This window comes from Staurois parvus, unplaced genomic scaffold (assembly GCF_062004578.1).
Source record: "Staurois parvus isolate SC_StPar_1 unplaced genomic scaffold, SC_StPar_1.0 ptg000249l, whole genome shotgun sequence".
NCBI lineage: Eukaryota > Metazoa > Chordata > Amphibia > Anura > Ranidae > Staurois > Staurois parvus.
In genome coordinates this window covers 7,809,134-7,833,760 of record NW_028318045.1, presented here as the reverse complement: position 1 = coordinate 7,833,760, position 24,627 = coordinate 7,809,134, and the positions used below count along the sequence as shown (strand labels likewise).

Sequence of the window (24,627 nt, the reverse complement as noted above, 5' to 3'; positions counted from 1 at the left end):
TGTACCCTAATTGGTTTCCAGCTTTAAATTATTTTTCATTCTTTACTTGTTAAGTCTACTTGATAAGAATAGTTAAGTAAAATCACAACTTTTTGAAGAAATAATAAGATGCCAAAATACTGGATCAAGGATGATAAGGGTAGAAAATGTCTGGAAATATTAAGACAGATTTTAAAAATTGCGGTGTAGAAACTGAACACTAACTAAAAAATATATATAGATTTATAATAATAATAAAATTACTGGCAGAACCCATTTCCCCTAAACATAAATGACTGTGATCATTGCTAAAACACACACAAGAATGGAAAAAAAAAGCCATATTACAAGCAAAAAATAAAGTCACATGAAGAGTTAAATATTTAATTTTATATTACATGAAATACAAAATCTAGATTTCACTTTATATACAAGAGAATCAAAACTGGCGTTCACTTGCAATGCAAAAAACTGGCACAAAAAATTGGATTAAGTGGATGCATACATATACAAAAACATAACAGTAAAAACAAAAACATCAAAAAAATACAATACTTTGAAAATAAAAAGGAAAATGATTTACATAAGTAAAATTGGCTCAGAGTGTTGCAGTCCTTTTTTTCTGTGAGCCAATGCTGGAACAATTTAATGCCAAGTAAGATGGTTTAGAAAGGAAAAACCCAAAAAAAAACCCAAAAAAAAAAAAAGAAGGGGCATGAGGTTGACACAACCTGATTCATGAGGTACCTGGCACCTGTCTGCAAACGTCCGAATTCATTGCCCTGAGATTCATGTGGTTTTATTGAAAGGCTGCTTGTTTAAAATAATGTCTATATCATTGAGTTAAAGCTTAAAAATAATAATAGATAATAAAATACAAAAAACCCCCCCCAAAAAAACAGAATTCATGTCAGGGACAACAGCTAAGGATAAAAACCATCACTGGAATATTGAAGCTTGACGGTACTAACTAGATATTGTTCACTGCACTGCATGTTTAAGTCCGTCTTCAGGCTTTTAAAAATGAGTGGTCAACATAGGCCAAGAAGGAAGCAAAAATACTCGAATGTACTGACACTGCATTCTGGAAAACCAAGACCAGCGCATCTCCCTTTCTAGCACCAAAGTATCTGCTCTATGAATGCTAGGGAGAAACTAGGACAAAAAATTGTATGCAGAGAATGAGGATTTAAAAGCAATATATACATAGCAATATTAGCTTAGCCCTTATATCTCCCAGGAAGAGCAAAGAAGGATCTTGACAAAAGAAAAAAAGAAAAAAAAAAAAAAAGATCAGCTCCACACATAAATAGAATACAGTGTTAACTTTTGCTCGGCTGTGACACCTCCAAATAGCTTACATTAAAAAAAAATAAAAAAATAAAACAAAATTATGTCTTAATTTATACCAAAATAGAAGGAAAAAAAACAAATCCCTGTTTAAGACTACACCTGAATATCAAGTAAGAAGAAAAGCATTAAAATCTCCCCATATTTTGCGGCCCTCCCTTTCATCACACACAAAAAAAACCCAAAAAAACAAAAAAAATAGAATAAAAAAAAACAAGTTTTTCACATTGCTTATAACCTAAAAATTATTAAAAACCCTCCAAAAGATCTCTGAAATAAATTATTATTAAAAAATCCAAACGATTTTCTTCAAAGAGCAAATAAAAAAAAAAATCATTTGGAACTCTGTCTGCAATAAATTATTAAAGAATGCCAAGCACCTTAGTGCCCCGTTTTTCCCCCCACTCTAACCGAAGCTGCAGAAAAAAAAAACAAATAACCTCAGATAACAAATCGGAAAAACAAATTATTTTCCAAACTCAAAAAGGTAGGACTCCTACTACTCCTACACTTAAGAAATCTGGTTCGATAATTATCCACTGGTTATTGCTGAGCGGGAGTGGCACAGTGAAAGCTTTGAGGAAAAAAACATATATAAAAAAAAAAGGGAAAAAAATAATTTGTTCATCAGGCAGTGTTTGGTGTGGTACTTCCATGTCCACCCTTGGTAAAGGAAGAGCAAAAGGCTCCAGGCCTGGGCTCTATTCAATACTGTTATAAGATGTAGAATGGTGAAAAGCTAAAAGGTATCAAACAAAGAAGCGCGCATGACCGTGCCGATTGAGCTTTAAGATTTTTCCGAGCCGTTGCTTAGCAGTAGCCATGCCCTTCTTTGGCCTTTTACCTGAAAACCAAGAAAATATATAATTAATAGGAGTAATTCTTCTAAATACAAAAACTATCACCTATGACATAATGATCAGATGCATTGGGAGCTTCTCTGACAAAACAGGCCTTCAAGTTTGCCTGTAGGTGGTAGTGGTCATCTTTTAATACTGTAAAATACAACTAAATTGTTAAAAATAATCAATACAATTTTAAAAGTAATTTAGACATGTAATTTGTCCCAGGGTTATTGCAAAGTTAAGTGATGTATACCAATTCTACAAAATTTGGCCTGTTCATCAATGACTCCTGGTCACGAAAGCGTTAATGTATATTGTAGAAGCAAAACTGCAGTCAATGAGACATCAACCAAATCAGTAAAAAAAAAAAAATAATTGAATTTTTTGATCTGTACAATCCATTACTTGGAGTACATCACAGGACACAGAGGTCCCTCCCCTCTGTATTTTGATCTATGGCTTGCTATGAAATAGAAGCCCAACCTACAGGGAAGAAGTGGACCTCCTGTCTTTTTTTTGCTAGTGTCCATTCACCTGTAAGCGGCATATAACTCCTGTTCATATGGAGTATTAAAGTTGCGCTGTGTCCTGTGATGTAGACTGACGACATCAGAAATTTTAAGCGACATAGCTGTGCACTGGATCGATTTTGGCATAAAACCAAATCTCAGCAAGCTTTCACCCGATATAAATCTGCTTTCCTAACATACAATTCCTCTCTCCATGCTGCCAAACAAGCCTACTTTGTCACTCTCAGCCATAGCTTGTCATACAGTCCTCGTCATCTCTTCTCTACTTTCTCCACCTCCACCCAGTACCTCACTCTCTGCTTACAAGATTGCAAATCATTTCAAAAACAAGATTGATGCAATTCATAGGGGCATCTCTACTGCACAGACATCCCATCCCACTTGACATACCTTATACTAAACCTCCCTCAACGCTTTCCTCTTTTGACCTTACGAATACCGAAGAAGTCACTAAGGTTTTCTCAGAAGCCCGTCTCACTACCTGCCCCCTGGATCCTGTCCCCTCACAACTACTACGGTCACCCTCTTCTTCTATCCTATGCTCCCTCACATCTTCAGTCTCTCCCTTTCTAATGGTGCCTTCCTCTCCCCTCTAAAGCATGCGCACATCACTCCCATACTTAAAACCCTCATTGGACCACAACAAGACCCATCTCCCTGCTCCCGTTTACCTCTAACCTCTTAGAATGCTTAGTCTACAATTGCCTGAGCTCCTACCTCACTGACAACAACCTTCTTGACCTTTTACAGTCTGGCTTTCGCTCACTCCACTCCACTGAAACTGCCCTACTAAAACTCACTAATGATCTATTAACAGCTAAAACCAGTGGCCACTACTCCATACTCTTACTACTTGACCTCCTCGCGGCTTTTGATAATGTTGACCATCCCCTCCTCCTCAAAAAACTCCACTCTCTTGGCCTCCGAGACTCTGGTCTCTCCTGGTTCTCCTCCTACCTTTAGCAGCACTACTTCAGTTTTACCTATAACTGTCTCCTCCTCTCCACTTCCTCTTTCTGTAGGGTCCGTCAAGGTTCTGTCCTTGGACCCCTTATCTTCTCCATCTACACCTCCTCCCTTGGTCACTTGATAAACTCCCACGGCTTTAACCACCTCCCGCCTGCCATATAGTAATATGACGGACGCAAGGTGGTTCTCTCATTCTGGGAAGACGTCATATGACGTCGGCTCGGTCATGTGATCAGCTGTGTCCAATCACAGCTGATCACATGTAAACAGGGAAATGCCAGTTATCGGCATTTCTCTCCTCACGAGTTGTCAGCGTGAGGTTTTGTTTTTTTCTGAGGTTTTTGGTTTAAGAAAAAAATAAAAAACCCAGAGGTGATTAAATACCACCAAAATAAAGCTCGGTCGCAAAAAATTGATAAAAATTTCATATGGGTACAGTGTTGCATGACCGCGCAATTGTCATTCAAAGTCCAACAGCGCTGAAAGCTGGAATTTAGCCTGGGCAGGAAGGGGGTATAAGTGCCCTGTAGGCTAGTGGTTAAGTACCATCTCCATGCTGATGACACACAAATCTATCTTTCTTTTCCTCACCTCACCCCCCTTCAGTCTCCTCTCGCATTACTAACCTACTAAGTGACATATCGGCATGGATGTCACTCCACTTCCTCAAACTCAATCTTTCCAAAACTGAGCTCTTAGTATTCCCCCCAGCCCGTGCCCCCTCCCCTGACTTCTCCATCAAGATCAATAATACAACCATCAATCCCTCCCCTCATCTGTCCATCTGTCAACCATCTGTCCTTTCAGCCCCAAATCCAATCACTGTCCAAATCTTGTAGACTTCACCTCCACAACATCTCCAAGATACACCCGTTCCTAACCTCTGAAACCACTAAGGAACTTATTCACTCCCTGGTTCTCTCTCACCTTGACTATTGTAACTCCCTCCTCATTGGCCTACCTCATCGTAGGCTATCCCCTCTTCAGTCTATCATGAATGCTGCTGCCAGACTCATCTACCTTACTAACCTTTCCATATCTGCCACCCCTCTCTGCCAATCCCTCCACTGGCTTCCCATTGCCCAACGAATAAAATTCAAAACATTAACAAGAACATATAAAGCCATTTATAACTCTGCCCCAAATTATATCACCGATCTTGTCTCCAAATATCACCCAAACCGTACTCTCTGCTCCTCGCACAACCTCCTACTCCATAGCTCCCTTGTATCCTCCTCCCATGCTTGTCTACAGGACTTCTCCAGAGCCTCCCCCAGGCTCTGGAACTCTCTACCCCAATTTATCAGACTATCGCCTACTCTGCTCACTTTTAGGCAATCTCTAAAAACCTCTCTCTTCAGGGAAGCCTATCCTGCCCTCAGCTAATAATGGAATCTTCTACTCCTCCTACCAGTCCATCCCCCCACAGTTACTACTTTTTGTACCACTAGCCCCTCCTTCTTAGATTGTAAGCTCCAAGGAGCAGGGTCCTCCTAAACCCTTATGTATTGAACTGTATTGTTGCTGTATTGTCTCCCTTTATATTGTAACGCACTGAGCAAACTGTTGGCGCTATATAAATCCTGTATAATAATAATAATGTTAGTTCAGGTCAAGGAAATTAAAATTTTAAAAAGTAAGGTTCGACAAAAGGTAAACAGGTAAGGGAAATAACACGTATAGAACTTTGGTACCTTTTGTTGCCTGGTTGCTGATCGGCGGTGGGTTTGAGGCAGGTCTCTTGGTAGGGTGAAGGGGCACAGAGGGTGAGGTCTCTCCATATATCCTGTCTGGACTCATGCTGCCGTCACTCAGGCGAGAGTCTGCTGGGCTAAGGCTGCCCTCCTGGTCATATTTCTCTGGCTGGTAGCGTGGGGAGTCCCAACTTTCACTCTCAGAAAAGCATTTAATCTTGTGAATGTTCCCACCAGCCTCTCCCGAGTATTCCTGCCTGTGACTTTTCGCAGCTTTGCAAAAATCCTGTGATAAGACAACCATGGTTAAAATACAATGAGAGCTGGAACCTGGCTGGCTGCTGGAAAGCAACACACTTTTTGCCACTTGAGAATAGAATCCTGCCTTATGCCACATTCACAATTCAAAAATTTAACAAAACTACTACACTCCACTACTACACTCCAAGCAGTTCAAAAAGACACAACCTAATGCAGCCCTGTGATCATGAACACACACTTGAATGCATTTTTAAATGCAAGTACCTGGTGTCAACCTCCCGCAGCCCTTGTACAGCAGAGATCAGACTGGAAGAGGGAAGTGCAGCACAAAAAGACAATCAATTGTGCTGCTATACAAGGAGCATGCCAATATGAGGAGAGAGAGCACAGTTGAGAGATGAGCTCATGAGTGTACTACTTTTTCTTTCAATGTCCAGTTAAAGGTTGGGGAGAAACAAGACCCGTGTTACTTACTTAAAGCAAAAGTAAACCACACCAATGGATCTAATATGTTCCCAAAACTTAATTTCAGGGCATGCTGTGAATGCAGTCACAGCTGCCTGCACTTTCAAATGAACAGTCAAGCCATCAAATGGCTGGTGTCATAACTGATCACATTTGAAGAACCATGGCAACTGCAAATCAAACAGAGGCTAAGATGGGAGCCTCCTTTGCTGTGAAGGACAGGAGGGCTTAGCACTGCTTTTAAAGCGATTCTAAAGGTTCGTGTTTTTTGTTGTGTGCCGTGGTTTTGCACAGAGCAGCCTGGATTTTTTGGGTCCCCCGCAGGATCTTCTGGCTTCTCGTGCCTGTTGGGTGCCCCCACAGCAAGCAGCTTGCTATTGGCGCACCAGTTGCTCCGTGTGTCCGTTCACACAGGGTGCCCCCTCTCCTGACTGGCTGTGATTGACAGCTTGCTTGCTTTCTCAGCCAACGAGAAGGCAGAGACCCGGGACAGCCGAAGCTGGATAGTTTACACGCACATGAACTTTAATCTCAGTCTTAGTCAATGGGGTTCAGTATTGAGCTGGCCCACCCTTTGCAGCTATAACCGCTTCAACTCTTCTGGGAAGGCTGTCCACAAGGTTTAGGAGTGTGTCTATGGGAATGTTTGACCATTCTTCCAGAAGTGCATTTGTGACGTCAGACACTGATGTTGAACGAGAAGGCCTGGATCGCAGTCTCTGCTCTAATTCATCCCAAAGGTGTTCTACCTGGTTGAGGTCAGGTCTCTGTGCAGGCCAGTCAAGTTCCTCCACCCCACGCTCGCTCATCCATGTCTTTATGGACCTTGCTTTGTGCACTCGTGTGTAGTCATATTGGAACAGTAACGGTCCATTCCCAAACTGTTCCCACAAAGTTGGGGGCATACTGATGCCTTAAGAGTTCCCTTCACTGGAACTAAGGGGCCAAGCCCAAACCCTGAAAAAACCCCACACCATAATCCCCCCTTCTCCAAACTTTACACTTGGCACAATGCAGTCAGACAAGTACCAGTCTACTGGTAAATGCAAAACCCAAACACATCAAAATAGCCAGACAGAGAAGTGTGATTCGTCACTCCAGAGAACATCTCCACTGCTCTAGAGTCCAGTGGCGGTGTTCTTTACACCACTGCATCCGACACTTTGCATTGCACTTGGTGATGTAAGGCTTGGATGCAGCTACTCGGCCTTGGAAACCAATTCCATGAAGCTCTGTATGCACTGTTGTTGTGCTAATCTGAAGGCCACACCAAGTTTGAAGGTCTTTAGCTATTGACTTTGCAGACAGTTGGTGACTTCTGCGCACTGTGCGCTTCGGCATGCGCTGACCGTGATCTGTTATTTTACGTGGCCTACCACTTCGTGGCTGAGTTGCTGTTCCCAGTCGATTCCACTTTGTTATAATACCACTAACAGTTGACCATGGAATATTTAGTAGCAAGGAAATTTCACGGATGGATTTATTGCACAGGTGGCAACGTATCACAGTACCACGCTTGAATTCACTGAGCCCCTCAGAGCGACTCATTCTTTCACAAACATTTGTAAAAGCAGTCTGCATGCCTAGGTGCTTGATTTTATACACCTGTGGCCATGGAGGTGATTGAAACACCTGTATCCAAGGATTTGGAGGGGTGTCCCAATACTTTTGGCAATATAGTGTATATGCATTTAGCTGTTCAGCTTTAAATATCACATAAAAAAAACAGTTAACAGTGCTCAGTTCATAGAAGAAGTGACTCAATTGCGCATTCAGCTGAAGCTAGAGTTTTAATTAGACAATCAAAGCAAGAATGGACTGCTGTATTCTTTGGATACCCCATAATGCTCTGGGAATCCTTTATCATGTATTAAATGTTTAATTGTAAAACAAAAAAGTTGTATGTATGTATGTATGTATGTATGTATGTGTGATGCCTTTATAGGGAAAAGCAACTGTTTCACTTAATTACTCCCCTCCTTAGCTGCATATACCAACCTGCTTTTTGCTCTCCCGCTGCTTGATTTGCCTTGTTTAAACCCTTGCAACTTGGAGCATGCACAAGAAAAGAAGACCCTTTCCCCATCCTCATGTGGCAACAGCACCGGGCGCCTCAATAGCTAATCACCAAGGACTAGTACATGGTTGGAATAGGAATTCTCCCCTATACCCAGAAGTATCAGATGTTTCTCTTCTTTCCAAACAGAAGAAGGGAGTGAAAGGTGAACATATTCTACTGAGAAGGGTGACTGTTAAGTAAAGTACACCTGTTGCTCTGACTGGCCTTGGCAAAGCACATGTTCAATACATGAACACACAGACAGAGGACTCCTGGCTCCTCCCCCTCAATCAGTGCCCCCCAACAGCAAGCTGCTTGCTATGGTGGGCACTGGTGCATGCTCGCTTTCGAGCTTGACTCTATGTGCCCTGCTCTCTCCTCATTGGCTCACTGGCTGTGATTGACAGCAGTGGGAGGCGGGGCTCTAGTGCACATCACTGGATCGAGATGGGGCTCAGGTGAGTATTAGGGGGGCTGTAGGTGGAGCAGAACACAAGGTTTTTTCATAGAATGCATGAAAGTAAAAAACCTACCTTTACAACCACTTTAAAAGCCAGAGAGATATTTTGCTTTCACAGCCAACTTGACAAAAAAGGCAGATAGGTGAATGCTACCTAAACTAAAGAATCTTATGACCCACCCTAAAGACACGATTGTTGGATTGAGCCAAATGTGCTATGAAATGACCAAATAAGAGGGGGGGGGGGGGATGGGGGGAGGCAGTGTAACAACAGTATTTCTTTGAAAGCCCCTTTTTGCCCTAGTGCATTATGTTCAGGCTGCGGTGTTGTGTCTTGCAGTAAATATAGCTCTCAATGCAGTAAAACAATGACTGGAAAAAACATTCCTATAAAAGATATGCTTCTCTCACCTGAGGATTTGACCCACATGAAAGGTCCATCTTACTGCTCCACCCTGTACTTGAATCATCTTTGCCACTGTGACCTGTAGAAAAAAAAAAAAAAAAAGTCAGGTTCACTAAAGAAGAATAAAAATGTATGTAAAACCAATGTTGGAGCATGACTGTGTGAGGAAAGACAGTGCTACAGACAAATTATGGAAATCCAAGTCACTTTGTTCGATTACTTTCTGTGTGCTTCTTGTCTTAGTATAGGCCTTTTAGAACGTCAGTTCCCCTCAGTGTTTCCTACAACCTAACCTCTCAGCGTTGTCATGGTCACTAAGGAATTTAAAGCTCAACTAAATATAGATTTGGAATACATACTGTATATGGGATCTGTTAAACCCACATAGGATTTGTGTTTTTGTTTAGTCAGTCCTGAAATGTATACATCTCTGCCAGCCAGCACATACAAATGTGTACTCTTAAGTTATTTCTGTGAGTAAGCAATGAACCCTGCTTATATTGGTTCTAAAGGTAAAAGGTTTTTTGGGGGGGTTTTTTTACCTTAAAGCATTCTCTGTGGGACTCCAGAAGAAGACGATCAGGGCTGCTCTGTGCAAAACAGAGCAGGTAAGAATTACATGAGTAATTATTTTTTTAAAAAATCCTTTAGAAATCACTTTATCTTCTTGCCCCCCAGTCTATGACTGATAAGTGAAGACAACTGATAAGGCCATCTCTTTCGTTCTGTTGGCATGTTTCTTGTCAACACATGTGAACAGCAGTACATGGCTTAAGTTATGCCCTCGAATCCCAATGTTTTATTCTCTAGCAGAGGTGCTCTGCCTGAAGATAGGTCAAAATCGGTCTCTAAGGACCAGAGACTTCTATTCAGTCACATAAATGGCACACATGCTCACCATTTTTCAGCAATTCTGGCTCTTGAGAGTCCACCTTCTCCTGAGAGAACTTGATGTGCAGCTGAGGATATACACGCCTCATTTTGCAGCCTGTGCTCTTTGCGTCTGCAGGAGGCCGAGATGGGAAGTGCAAAGACGCCATAGACAGCATGCCCTGGATCGCATCCTCCTCTATGCTGGTCGAGCGGAGACATTCACTACAACAGAAAAACATGTTTACTAAAAAGGAACTTACATCATATGTACAACAGAGCACAGCACGAGGCATACTGTTTAGGTGATCAAGTGAAGATTCTTTTAACCGCTTTAGGACCGCCCTATAGCAGATATACTGCTACAGGGAGGGACCTGTGAGCAAGATCAGGAATATACACGTCATTCTGCATTTCCGGGTAGGGGGCACGTGCGCCACCATTCACGGCTGCGGATGTCAATTACCGGGTCCCGGACGGTAATTATCCGCCAGTGCCTAGTGATTACCAAGCATCTCCAACAGGGAGGAAAATTGTTTTGTTTACAATCTTCTTCCGTCAGTTCGAACACACTGCTCGGGAAGGCTGTGCACAGTACAGCCATCCAGTTCAGTGTGCTTACAGTGAGGAACACACCCCATGCCCCCTAGTAAAACACTCCCAGCACACAGTTAACCCTTTGATCGCCTCTCACATTAACTCCTTCCTGCCCAGTGTCATTAGTACAGTGAGAGTGCTTTTTTTTTTTTTTTTTAAGCACTGATCACTGTATTGGTGTCACTGGGGTGTCAGTGACACCAAGTTAGTTCCCCCCCAATGTCAGAATGTCCGCCGCAGTCCCGCTAAAAGTCACTGATCGCCACCATTACAAGTAAAAAAAGAAAAAAAAAATCCCATTATCTATACTGCCATTTGTAAACACTATAACATTCACGTAAACCAATTAATTTACATGGATTGGGATTTTTGTTTAGCAAAATTTATATATCTAAATTTATTGGTTTAAAATTTGATTTTGAAATTTTTACTGGACATGTTTAATAGCAAAAAGTCCAAAATACTGCTTTTTTTCCTCAAAATGGTCGGTCTTTTTTTGCTTATAGCGCAAAAAATAAAAACCGCACAGGCGATCAAATACCACCGAAAGAAATATAAATTTGTGGTAAAAAAGGACAAATTTAATTAATTGGTGCAGCGTTGCATGACCATGCAATTGTCAGGTAAAGAAACGCAGTGCCGTAACGCAAAAAATGGCCTGGTCATAAAGGGGGGGGTAAATCCTAAGGAGGGCAAGTGGTTAAACTAAGCCTGGAGACGTACGTCTACATGGACAACTACAGACCCCTTACTAGATCTAATTCATATGTCTTTTACTAAAACTTAAGTGCCCTAGTGGACAATCCACCTAACTCTAGTGAAAAATGATGTTGCGCTGTCCCTTTAAATATTTCATGAAACAAAAGAGGTAACAATTGTGTAATTTTTTTTTAAAATAACACAAAGTGCATCACTAACACAAGACTTTTCACTGATAAATGGTTTGGTGCACTATACATATATTTTTTAGCTTGTCAAACAGAAAAAGTCCTGTGTCACACGAACTCAATGCAGCAATGCCTTCGGACATCTGTGACCACTCACTTCTCCATCACTGTGTGACCAACTGCTTACCTGATGTATGGCCTCCCTTATATAGAGGTATCCAGGGCTCATAGTAATGGTAATACCATAGGATCAGTTTGGGTACAGCATGAGTGTTAGTGCACTTTAAATCTACCTGATTTCTACGTAACCGCAACTTTTGTTTAAAGGAAGAAAAAAAAAAAAAAAAAAGTATTCACAATGTAAATCAATGGACAAACACACACACACACATTTGGGATTTAATACTGCATTAAAGCTGAATTACAGTGAGAAAAATAGATATTCAGCATGAACGAAATTGTACTAATAACCCTCATTTTCATAGTTTTACCTCCACTCTGTTACAGCAGCTTCCAGGCTAAGTAAGACAAAACAATCCAATAAGCACCAGAGTTAGACCCAGTGCACACAGCCTATAAATCTGGCATCATCTTCAGCTGATCATAGATAGACAAATGTCTTTAGGTGCTTACTGTGCAGTTTGTGGAACAAAGGAGTAGAGTGGTGAATGTGCAATCTACAAATTGTCTCAGCAAGAAAAGACATGCGTATGCCCCATTGTACAGAGTGAGAAAATCTGTGTGCAGTAACAATTGTCTGCACAATTTCGCACTGGACTGTGGGTCTGGTGGCAAAATCAGGGTGTTTAGGTTTGCCAAACGTGCATCACCAGTTATCACCTGCAAAAAACTGTTGCCATGGATGTACACAAGCAAGGGGAAAAAAAAAACAAAAAAAAAAAAAAAAAAAAACACACACACACCTTTTCTGTGGAGTTTCGCTAGCTGACCAGTAGAATCCATTGCTGCAGGTTGTGGTGTCCTCTTTTTTAACACTTGCTGTGTGCTCCTCCGGCTGCTCGTCACCTGAGCTGTCTGAATCCTCTGTGGAATTTTTCTGCTGAAGCCAAAGAAACAGACTGTGATGAACACTCAGACATAACAAACATTCCAACTGATGCAGGTTGGGTGTGTGTGTGTGTGTGTGTGTGTGTGTGTGTGTGTGTGTGTGTGTGTGTGTGTGTGTGTGTGTGTGTGTGTGTGTGTGTGTGTGTGTGTGTGTGTACACACACACATTGATCAGCCATAAAATTTTGACCAGTGACAGCTAACATGAACATTGATTATTTGGTTACATTGGCACTTGAAAGTAAGTGGGATATATTAGACAGCAAGTCAACATGCTGTCCCTGACGTTGACCTGTTGAAAGCAAAAAAAACAAAAAGTGGGCAGGCGTAGGGATTTGAGCAACTTTGACAAGGGCCAAATTGTAATGGCTAGAAGACTAGGTCAGAGCATCTCCAAAATTGCAGCTCTTGTGAGATGTTCCCGGTCTGCAGTGGTCAGGACCTACCAAAAGTGGTCCAAGGAAGGAAAACCCAAAAACAGCTGACAGCGTCATGGGCAGTCAAGGCTCAATCACGTGGCCCATGTAGTCCAATCCAAAAGAAGAGCTACTGTTATTCAAAGTTCTGAACAAGTTAATACTGTTTCTAACAGAAACGTGTCAGAACGCAAAGTGCAACAAACAAGAGATCCCTGTGCTCAAATCCATACAGCTAGTGCATGCATTTATCCATCAGGTGCTAAAGGGGTGTAACCACATTAACTCTAGAAATTCTGAAGGACCCTCTGCACACTGGTATATACCCTTTCAAGCAAACTATGCAACAAATAGGGATATTTGGTTCACACATATTGCAATACATGTTTAAGCTGGCCAACTGCGTCAAAGTAATCCCTCTATGGCCAGTCCTACTCTGCCCTGCCAACGCAAGTGCTACTGCGGACACAATGCTAGCATAGGGGAAAAGACACAATGGGGAGAGCTACAAGGTTCAGGTCTGGCTACTGACCCAACAATACAACAAACAAGAGATCCCCTATGCTAGCATTGTGTCCGCAGTAGCACTTGCGTTGGCAGGGCAGAGTAGGACTGGCCATAGAAAGATTACTTTGACGCAGTTGGCCAGCTTAAACATGTATTGCAATATGTGTGAACCAAATATCCCTATTTGTTGCATAGTTTGCTTGAAAGGGTATATACCAGTGTGCAGAGGGTCCTTCAGAATTTCTAGAACGCAAAGTGCATCGCATTTTTTGCGTATGGGGATGCGTAGCCGCAAACCAGTCAGGGTGCCCATGCTTGCCCCTGTCCACAGCCAAAAACATTGGGCACGTAAGTGTCAGAACTAGACCCTGAAGTACTGAAAGGTGGCCTGGTCTGACAAATTCAAGAATGGTTTTACGAACACGGCGACTAAGGTGTTGATCTAGATGAATGAAGGGGGTTTAAGCTGAAAGTTTGTGTCCTCGCAGTTCTGCTTTAAACTTTTTTTTATTTTTTTATGCATGAAGCAGTTTATGTACAGTAACCACACTGTCCAAGAATAAAGGACCACTGTTCCTATATTGAATCATTGTTATAAAGAGGACAAATACAAAACAGTTTCAAAACACACAGGCTGCAAAGCAAGTTACACAAAGATTGGATATTTAGAATTTTTCTGCAGGTCCAAACTAAAGCTAAAAGGTTACCTATTTCTATAAATCTTTATTATGGTGGCCACACACAACTCAATTATCTGATTGATGCGTGAATCAATCAAAATGATCAGATTTCCAATCAAATTGCTTTTCCTTTCAATCCATTTAGATCACATTTTATCAAAGGGAGTCGATTGGCCAGGGTAGAAAATTTCTGATCGTTTTGCATTGGCAGTGCCGAGATACTTTAAGAATACTTCTGTATTTCAGTCAAACAGAATATGGATTTACATGGTGAAAACAGAGATGTAATTACTAACTTTTGATCATACGTTATGATCTTATCTTAATTATCAAATTCCACGTGTGTGTGGTATATGCACTACATAAGGTGATGGTAGATCTAAATGAGACTGTATAATCAAAATGTAATGTGTATAGTTAGCATTATTCATAAATGTGTGTATGCCATTAAGTCTTTTTTCATTAAAACTTTTGAGAATAGTAGTCTTGTTGTGCATGTAGACAGTTGCTGCACTGCACTGCCTATATTTACCTTACCTTGGCAACTGCATCATATCATTCACCAATGGGAGCAAAGGCCCCATGAAAGTGCCAAGCCAATCTAGTTTACACATGGCCAAAAGACTCTTCCTAGCCCTTTATGAAAAACCTGGAGGCTAGTCAGTGGCCACGCAGGCACCAAGTGTCTCATGGGAGTAAGGGGTGAGTTACATGTTCTCCCATAGCTGAAAGTACAAGGATTTCTCTCTTTTCCATGAGGCTGGAAAATGAGGAAGGGGCATTAACCACTTGACAACCGGGCTATAGCCAATGACGGCTACAATGCGGTTGTCCAGTTCTGGGAAGGTGTAATATGACATCCTCCCAGAACACGCCTCCCGCACACCCACACATCACGTGATGTGGTAAAAGGCCAACCACAGCGGCCTTTTACCACATGATCAGCTGTGTAATGACACAGCAGGTCACCGGGTAAATGCAGTTGCCGGTTGTTGGCTGCACTTTCCTAATGCCGTCACAGCGTGAGGAAAGTACTGCCGACAATTGTCATTCAAAGAGTGACAGCGCTGAAAGCTGAAAATTGGCCTGGGCAGGAAGGGGGTATAAGTGCCCTGTAGGCAAGTGCTTAAAGTGATCCTCTTGCTTTCCCTACAATGAAAGGCTTACTTTAATAAAGCTGTAGTATTACAAAATATCCACTAGGTGGCGCACAAACTGCAGCAGGAGTGCTATGTGGATGTTGAACATTCCCACAAGACTCGGGAACATTTCTGGTAACACCATTAACATGGGATGGAAGCATGGTGAGGAAACTGAGATCATGAAATCTAATGATTAATTATTAACAAAAGAGGATTTCAGTATTGATTAGCTAGGACCCTTCCACACCCCATGGGAAGCTGATGAAAAGCATTTTCCTTTACCACATGACTTTCTACAGGCTTCCAGGACTGATCCTTGGAAATAAAGATAAGCAGCTAGTCACCTGCACACAAATCCTAAAAAATATGCTGCAGAACCACAAGTTCCATCATGGTGATTCATACTACCTAACTTGCTGTTAATATGTAATGTAGGATAACCTTGAAACAAATATCTCAGGTTTTGGTGAATAAAGGCTCTCCAGAAGCATATTCTATAGAATACAGAGGGTGGAGTTTTCTTTGTGGTAAGTGGGTGAGGTGAGCTGGATGCTCAGAGACACCAGCAGTGATTGAGAATTGAGCACCAAACAGAAAATCTAGGCAGACAAAAGCATAAACTAGACAGTATTTTGGTCACAACTGCTCAGAATTTCACCATCAGTAACTTCAACCTCCTCTGACTGATCGTACACAGTAGTAAAATGTTGCTATTACAGAGTCATTACAGGCAACAAGTAACACCAATTGGCAAACCAACCAAAGCAATCTCCTTGACCAGTTAGAATTCAGAGCTTGTGCCATGGACTAAGTTTCTTGAAAATTCCACTGTGTACTTTCTTCTCTCTCACTCAGACTGCTTTAACAATCAGATTCAAACACCCGGAGGCAGGAATGAATCTCACTGGTGGCCATAAGCCATGGCTTACTACTGGGATTTCTTTATGTAAGAAACAGCCAGTAACGGGAGCATTAAATGATAAATTCACCAGAACGAAGAGTGAAGAAAATTTGTGCACTGCAAAAATTCTTGGATTCAATCAACAGCGTCCCTTAATGCAAGACAGTGCAGCGGAGAGTGAAGCAACCATTTTTAAAAATCAAAATATATGAAATAGGACACTCCCAAAAGTACAGGTGAAACTCGAAAAATTAGAATATCATGCAAAAGTTCATTTATTTCAGTAATGCAACTTAAAAGGTGAACCTAATATAGGAGATAGACTCATTACATGCAAAGCAAGATAGTTCAAGCCGTGATTTGTCATAATTGTGATGATTATGGCTTACAGCTCATGAAAACCCCAAATCCACAATCTCAGAAAATTAGAATATTACATGCAATCAATAAAACAAGGATTATACATAGAATAATATCAGACCTCTGAAAAGTATAAGCATGCATATGTACTCAGTACTTGGTTTGGGCCCCTTTTGCAGCAATTACTGCCTCAATGCGGCATGGCATGGAAGCTATCAGTCTGTGACACTGCTGAGGTGTTATGGAAGACCAGGATGCTTCAATAGCGGCCTTCAGCTCTTCTGCATTGTTCGGTCTCGTGTCTCATCTTTCTCTTGACAATGCCCCATAGATTCTTTATGGGGTTCAGGTCAGGAGAGTTTGCTGGCCAATCAAGCTCAGTAATCCCACGGTCATTGAACCAGGTTTTGGTGCTTTTGGCAGTGTGGGCAGGTGCCAAGTCCTGCTGGAAAATGAAGTCAGCACCCCTATAAAGGTCGTCTGCGGAAGGAAGCATGAAGTGCTCCAAAATCTCCTGGTAGATGGCTGTGTTGACCCTGGACTTAATGAAGGACAGTGGACCAACACCAGCAGATGACATGGCTCCCCAAATCAACACAGACTGTGGAAACTTCACACTGGACTTCAAGCATCTTGCAGTGTGTGCCTCTCCATTCTTCCTCCATACTCTGGGTCCTTGGTTTCCAAATGAGATGCAAAAGTTGCTCTCATCAGAAAAGAGGACTTTGGACCACAAAACCAACTGACCAGGTCTGTTTTTTCTTTAGCCCAGGTAAGATGCTTCTGACGTTGTTTGTTGTTCAGGAGCGGCTTGACAAGAGGAATACGACATTTGAAGCCCATGTCCAGGATCCGTCTGTGTGTGGTGGCTCTTGATGCACTGACTCCAGCCTCAGTCCACTCTTTGTGAAAGTCCCCAACACTTTTGAATGGCCTTTTCCTGACAATCCTCTCCAGGCTGCAGTCATCCCTGCTGCTTGTGCACCTTTTTCTTCCACACTTTTCCCTTTCACATAACTTTCTATTAATGTGCTTTGATACAGCACTTTGGGAACATCCAACTTCTTTTGCAATTACCTTTTGAGGCTTTCCCTCCTTATGGAGGGTGTCAATGATGGTTTTCTGCACAACTGTCAGGTCAGCAGTCTTTCCCATGATTGTGATTCCTACTGAACCAGACTGAGAGACCATTTAAAGGCTCAGGAACCCTTTGCAGGTGTTATGGCTTAATTAGCTGATTAGAGTGGGACACTTTGAGCCGAGAATATTGCACCTTTTCACAATATCCTAACTTTCTGAGATTGTGGATTTGAGTTTTTCATGAGCTGTAAGCCATAATCATCACAATTATGACAAATCACGGCTTGAACTATCTTGCTTTGCATGTAATGAGTATCTCATATATTAGTTTCACCTTTTAAGTTGCAATACTGAAATAAATTAACTTTTGCACGATATTCTAATTTTTCGAGTTTCACCTGTATATCTCCAATTTATAGTTTATTACAGAACAAACCTACATTCGCCAAATCACCCCCTCTTATTAAGTGGCAATTAATACTCCAACACCCTATTCAGGAAAATCAATGGTGCAAAGCCATAAATAACTTCTCCTTATCTAAATGTTCTACACATTGGGAGATGTCCCAAAAAATCCTCCTTAGATGGTATATTACTCCATATATTAAAGCAAAATTCGATACATCTAATACATTTAAATGCTGGAAAGGATGTGGACAAGTAGGATCCTTAATCCACATGCTTTGGGCATGTCCTCACCTGAGAAGTTTCTAGAAAGGTATCTACAGATTGATAACATCTATTACAGACTTAATATTGCAAGTTCCAGAGTAGGTGTAAGGATTAAGTGTCGGCATAGATAACATCCCAACTCAATTAAGACCACTAACAAATACATATATTGATGGCAGCCAGATTAGCTATAACTAGGAGCTGGAAATCCAATGAGCTTCCAAGCATATCGGAGCTTAAACATTTGGCATTAAAATATGAAAAATATATTGCATATAATCAATCTCAAATACGTATATTCCATGCACAATAGACTCTTTGGGAAAATGCAAGGTAACAAATCCACTTCATCTGGTGACATAAAAATCCACAGTACCCTTATTACCATTTCTCTTTTCTTGTAAATTTAGAGTGAAGCACCATGAAAAACAGCAGTTTGTTCTTACTTTTTCTTTTATTCTATCTTTGGTTTAACAGTTTCTGAAACCTCTCAGAATGTAATATGCTTTTGTCAGGATAAGGCGTTATAAGGAACGGATTGCCAATGTATTGTTTGAGTAGGCATAACGTCGACAAACCTGCTATGTTGTAAACAATGTTAAAGAGGTTGATGCCTATATTGCATTAACCATATTTGGCTTGGTACAATGGATGTATCGCTGCAATACCGTACAATGTAAGTACTATTAAACTTTGTGAAAATCAATAAAAATGACTAAATATATAAAAAAAAAAAAAATCAATATAGAATCACAAACTAATTTCAGTCACTTGAATGTGCAGTTGAGGCTTGGCATACTGCCATGCAACTGCCTACGAGGTATGTTGGCACCGGTAGCTCAACAACTGCTAAAGACATGACAACTACTCAATGCTAGCCAAAAGTTTTGCTGTAGACAGCTATTATTACGTACACACTTCTTAAACTCATCCAACTATTATATCCGTGTACCTGGTTAGTGCAATTCACTTCGGATCCTTCAGAATCAGAAATATCGGAATATTCTGAGGTTCCATTCCTGAGTTCCGATTTGACACTTTCGAAAAACACTTGAGGAAAAAAAAAAACAAACAAATCAAAATTCAATGACCAGCTACCAGGCAGTATAGAAAATGTATTTCAGGTAAGACTGACCAATGGCCTCACTTAAAAATCTAGTATGTCACTTGATGTTTTAAAACAAGACGAGATGGAAAATGTACATGGACTGAAGGATATCAAATGATATCATCCGTGATATCAGAAACTAAAATCAATGGTGTTTATCTATGGTAATGATATTCAAACATTTAGGGCCCATACACTTAGGCTTAGAAGGGGCTGGCAAGTTCCTGTACAAATAGGTTGCAATATACTGTACACATGCAACATTTAAATGCTTACAGAATGCATGCAAAAACTGTGTCACCACTGCTCAGGTCCAAATGTACCCATCAACAATATGTAGCTAGCAGCGCCGATTCTGAATGACTGAAGGCTGAGGTCATTCTGTGCATACACCACCGCTATACAAATGCAATCATCAATGGTGTCTAAACAGAGGCACTGCTGGCTACACATGCTGATGTGTAAATGTAGGCCCCCAAGCAGCAGTGGTGGCCAATAAGGTCCATATACGCTGTACACATGGAAACGTTAGCACAATGTGCATACAAAATATGGTACTTACTCAGGAGTGTTAGCACAGATATTTCTAATTTTGGATTACACAGTTAAACCTTGCAGACAAATAATGACCAGTGTGCATGGGTTCACAGCTAAACACTGCTGTGCTCATATCCATAAAATTAAATTGCAGGTCTGTAATCCCGTGAGCATTAGCCCTTAAAAAGATAAGTTCACTTTACGAATGGACCAGCATACACCCCCCCCGATTCCCATTGTGACAGCTAGCGGGGGATCTTTTTTTCACCCTGTTAGTTGTTACAATTTAAAAAAAAAAAAAAAAAAGCACAACAAAGGCTGTGTGGGGCTAGGCCCGCCTGGCTGCATCACTCATCAACGGTATTCTGTGAATGAGAACACTACAAGTGCCAACAGCATTTGTAGTTCTCAATGAACTACCATGGTGCTGTGGAGAGCCCTGTTAATTCATCCAGTCTTCCTGTCAGTAAGCATCTTCTTGCCCTTATGAGGTGTACAGGCACACAGGTATTATGACAGGTCTGCAGGAGACCTGCATAGCACCAGCGATCTACTGATTGCTGGTGCAATGTTTTACAGGCTCCAGAAACTAAAAATAATGTGCATTTGTTATTTTTGGTTAAAAGGTGACCTTATCATTTAAGCATACCCTGTTTTGCAAGACCTACTATTAAGTGGTTTCTGAGCTTCTCCTTTGCCCTCGGCCTCCGAGCTGGAGCAAGGCTGCTCTGTTTTAATATCCTTGGATTTTCTCAACCTGGCGTGGTCATCTTCATCGTCGCTGTCTGCAGTGTACAGACTGCGGTCAGTGAACTGCTGTCTTTCATCTCTGTGTCGGAAGAACATGGAAAACTCATTAATAAATCAGGAACAGGCAGAGAGTGTTGTGGAGCACTGACATTACACTCTCACCTTTTCCAGGAATAAACCTAGAAAGCAGAACGGTGCAACTACAGAGCAGACCTACACCACACTCATTGTGCACAAGGGTTAGTCCACTCATAGCTTTCAGTTATACGTTTGGCTACTAAACTGGTGACTGGCTCCTCAGGCCTGTGCATTGCATCCTGGGGACCATGTCACACACCTTACACCCTCCATATTTAGAAGTACTGGGTATTTCCAAACATGGAAAGGGGAGTTATCAGAAAATGTTATATCAGCTTCTTCTACAGTGCCTTGAAAAAGTATTCATACCCCTTGAAATTTTCCACATTTTGTCATGTTATAACCACAAAAGTAAATGTATTTTATTGGGATTTTATGTGATAGACTAACACAAAGTGGCACATAATTGTGAAGTGGAAGGAAAATGATAAATGGATTTCGACTTTTTTTTTTACAAATAAATATGTGAAAAGTGTGGCGTGCATTTGTATTCAGCCCCTCTGAGTCAATACTCTGTAGCACCACTTTTCGCTGCAATTACAGCTGCAAGTCTTTTTGGGGATGTCTCTACCAGCTTTGCACATCTAGAGAGGGACATTTTTGTCCGTTTTTCTTTGCAAAATAGCTTAAGCTCTGTCAGATTGGATGAAGAGCATCTGTGAACAGAAATTTTCTTGCCATGGGAGGGGCAGTGACATCACCACGCATCCTTGCACGGCGAGCACTGGTAGTGTATGTGAGCACACCCGAGAGGCTGGTCTTCACCGCTTTAAGCGGCTATTATACAAAGTGAAGATTGTTTTTAATCAATGTGAGTGCATATTAAAGTGTTTATTTTTATCAACGATAAAGCACTATGCACTTTTCTCTATTTACATGATCCGTATGAGGAATGCTTAAAGGGCTGGATCAAGGAAAGATCTGAGGAGGGAGAGATCCATATGACCATTCACGCTTACATAGTAGCCCTCTATCTGCAACCTTCACCTGCATCACCTCAGGCTAATTGGAAGGAGAGCGCACAGTGCAGAGTTCAGCAGGGATGAAATATCTAAGTTTGTTTTGCGTTTTTGCACAAAATGCATTGAATTTTTACCTTTTACTTATTTTCCATATTTTTAAAATTTTATTTTTGATATTTATTTATTAATTGGATTATTTAATCATCGAAGGACACAAATTTGAATAATTTTGCACAGACTTTCTTTTATCACTAATTTTGAAATATATTTTTTCATTTATTCATTATGATCAACACATGTTTGGGTATTGATTGGCATTACAATCATGTATGGTTACACATAAGAGATCATGCAGCTATTAGAGATTTAATGCCAATACAGTTTTTATACTATACACAGGTAATAGGTCTTGATAGAGCGCGGCATCTATATTTTCTTTATTTGTATGCACTGATAACTCACATTTATGAGGGTGAGCAAGATAGCCTGCGATCTTATTGATAGAAGCTGTTTATTATACACCTTATTGGCTCACAAGTAAAATTTTTTTATATTCAATTTTCTTGCCACAGATTCTCAACTGGATTTAGGTCTGGACTTTGACTAGGCCATTCTAACACATGAAGATGCTTTGATCTAAACCATTCCATTGTAGCTCTGGCTGCATGTTTAGGGTTGTTCTTTTGCAGACTCTTAACAGGTTTTCTCCAAAGATTGTATTTGGCTCCATCCATCTTCCCATCAATTCTGACCAGCTTCTCTGTCCCTGCTAAAGAAATGCAGCCCCAAAACATGATGCTGTCACCACCATGTTTCACGGTGGGGATGGTTTGTTCAGGGTGATGTGCAGTGTTAGTTTTCCGCCACACATAGCGTTTAGCTTTTAGGCCAAAAAGTTCAATTTTGGTCTCATCTGACCACGGCACCTTCTTCCAGATGTTTGCTGCGTCTCCCACATGGCTTCTCGCAAACTGAAAACAGGACTTCTTATGGCTTTCTTTCAACAATGGCTTTCTTCTTGCCACTCTTTCATGAAGGCCAGACTTGTGGAGTGTACCACTAATAGTTGTCCTGTGGACAGATTCTCCCACCTGAGCTGTGGATCTCTGCAGCTTCTCCACAGTTACCATGGGCCTCTTGGCTTTTAGTTAGGGGTTTTAGGGTAAAGGGGGCTGAATACAAATGCACACCACACATTTCAGATATTTATTTGTAAAACATTTTTAAAACCATTTATCATTTTCCTTCCACATCACAATTATGTGCCACCTTGTGCTGGTCTATCTCGGAACTATGGCCCAGGAGCCAGATGCAGCCCCTTGCTTGCCTTTACCCGGCCCTTGGGACTGATACAAGACACCATTCTTCCTTCTGACACCAACAATAGGGAACTATTCCACCCATTGGCACCAATGATGGGGTACTATTCCTCCCACTGACACCATTGATGGGGCCACTAATTGCTCCCACTGACACCAAGGATGGGGCACTAAATGCTCCCACTGACACCAAGGATGGGGCACCAAATGCTCCCACTGACACCAAGGATGGGGCACCAAATGCTCCCACTGACACCAAGGATGGGGCACCAAATGCTCCCACTGACACCAAGGATGGGGCACCAAATGCTCCCACTGACACCAAGGATGGGGCACCAAATGCTCCCACTGACACCAAGGATGGGGCACCAAATGCTCCCACTGGCACCAAGGATGGGGCACCAAATGCTCCCACTGGCACCAAGGATGGGGCACCAAATGCTCCCACTGGCACCAAGGATGGGGCACCAAATGCTCCCACTGGCACCAAGGATGGGGCACCAATTCCTCCCACTGACACCAAGGATGAGGAACCAATTCCTCCCACTGACACCAAGGATGAGGAACCAATTCCTCCCACTGACACCAAGGATGGGGAACCAATTCCTCCCACTGACACCAAGGATGGGGAACTAATTCCTTCCCTTGACACAAACAATGAGGAACTATTCCTCCCACTGACACCAATGATGGAACACTATTCCTCCTCCTGACACTAACGATGGGGCACTATTCCTTCCAGTGACATCAATGATGGGGCACTATTCCTTCCACTGACACCAATGACGGGGCACTATTCCTTCCACTGACACCAATGACGGGGCACTATTCCTTCCACTGACACCAATGACGGGGCACTATTCCTTCCACTGACACCAATGACGGGGCACTATTCCTTCCACTGACACCAATGACGGGGCACTATTCCTTCCACTGACACCAATGACGGGGCACTATTCCTTCCACTGACACCAATGACGGGGCACTATTCCTTCCACTGACACTAATGAGGGGGCACTATTCCTTCCAGTGACACCAATGATGGGGCACTATTCCTCTCACGGACACCAATGATGGGGCACTATTCCTCTCACGGACACCAATGATGGGGCACTATTCCTCCTCCTGACACTAACGATGGGGCACTATTCCTTCCACTGACACAATAATGGGGCACTATTCCTTCCACTGACACAATAATGGGGCACTATTCCTTCCACTGACACCAATGATGGGGCATTATTCCTTCCACTGACACCAATGATGGAGCACTATTCCTCTCACTGACACCAAAGATGCATTGTTTACTCCTACTGATGCCAGGACAGTTTAACTCCCACTGGCCACAGTCCAGCCCCTTAAAGTCTGAAAGCCTTTGAAGCCCCTGGTCTATCACATAAAATCCCAATAAAATACATTTATGTTTTTGGTTGTAACATGACAAAATGTGGAAAATTTCAAGGGGTATGAATACTAAGACACTATATCAGACAAAATTCCAGCTCCACCCACCTGTATTCCACTGTACAGAAGAAAACATCTGCCAGGTTCATTAAAGCAAATCATATTCATCAACAAAGAATCTAACTAGCCATCTTTCTTTGTAAAGTCAGCC

The 24,627-nt window shown here is 41.8% G+C and overlaps 1 protein-coding gene across 2 annotated transcripts in view; it reads right to left on the bottom strand.

Moving 5' to 3' along the window:
• Nucleotides 1-337: 337 nt before the first annotated feature.
• Nucleotides 338-24,627, bottom strand: part of KDM7A (lysine demethylase 7A) — a 131,204-nt gene continuing 106,914 nt past the window's right edge. The window contains exons 14-20 of one of the 2 annotated variants that reach the window (XM_089680726.1): nt 20,512-20,672; nt 19,151-19,248; nt 12,296-12,432; nt 9,917-10,113; nt 9,024-9,097; nt 5,368-5,653; nt 338-2,173 (exon numbers count right to left, since the gene is read on the bottom strand). In XM_089680726.1, coding sequence (XP_089536852.1) covers nt 2,079-2,173; nt 5,368-5,653; nt 9,024-9,097; nt 9,917-10,113; nt 12,296-12,432; nt 19,151-19,248; nt 20,512-20,672 — 1,048 coding nt within the window. In that variant the 3' untranslated portion in view covers nt 338-2,078. The remainder of the gene's footprint in view (nt 2,174-5,367; nt 5,654-9,023; nt 9,098-9,916; nt 10,114-12,295; nt 12,433-19,150; nt 19,249-20,511; nt 20,673-24,627) is intronic. The other variant, XM_089680727.1, reaches the window with a different exon arrangement.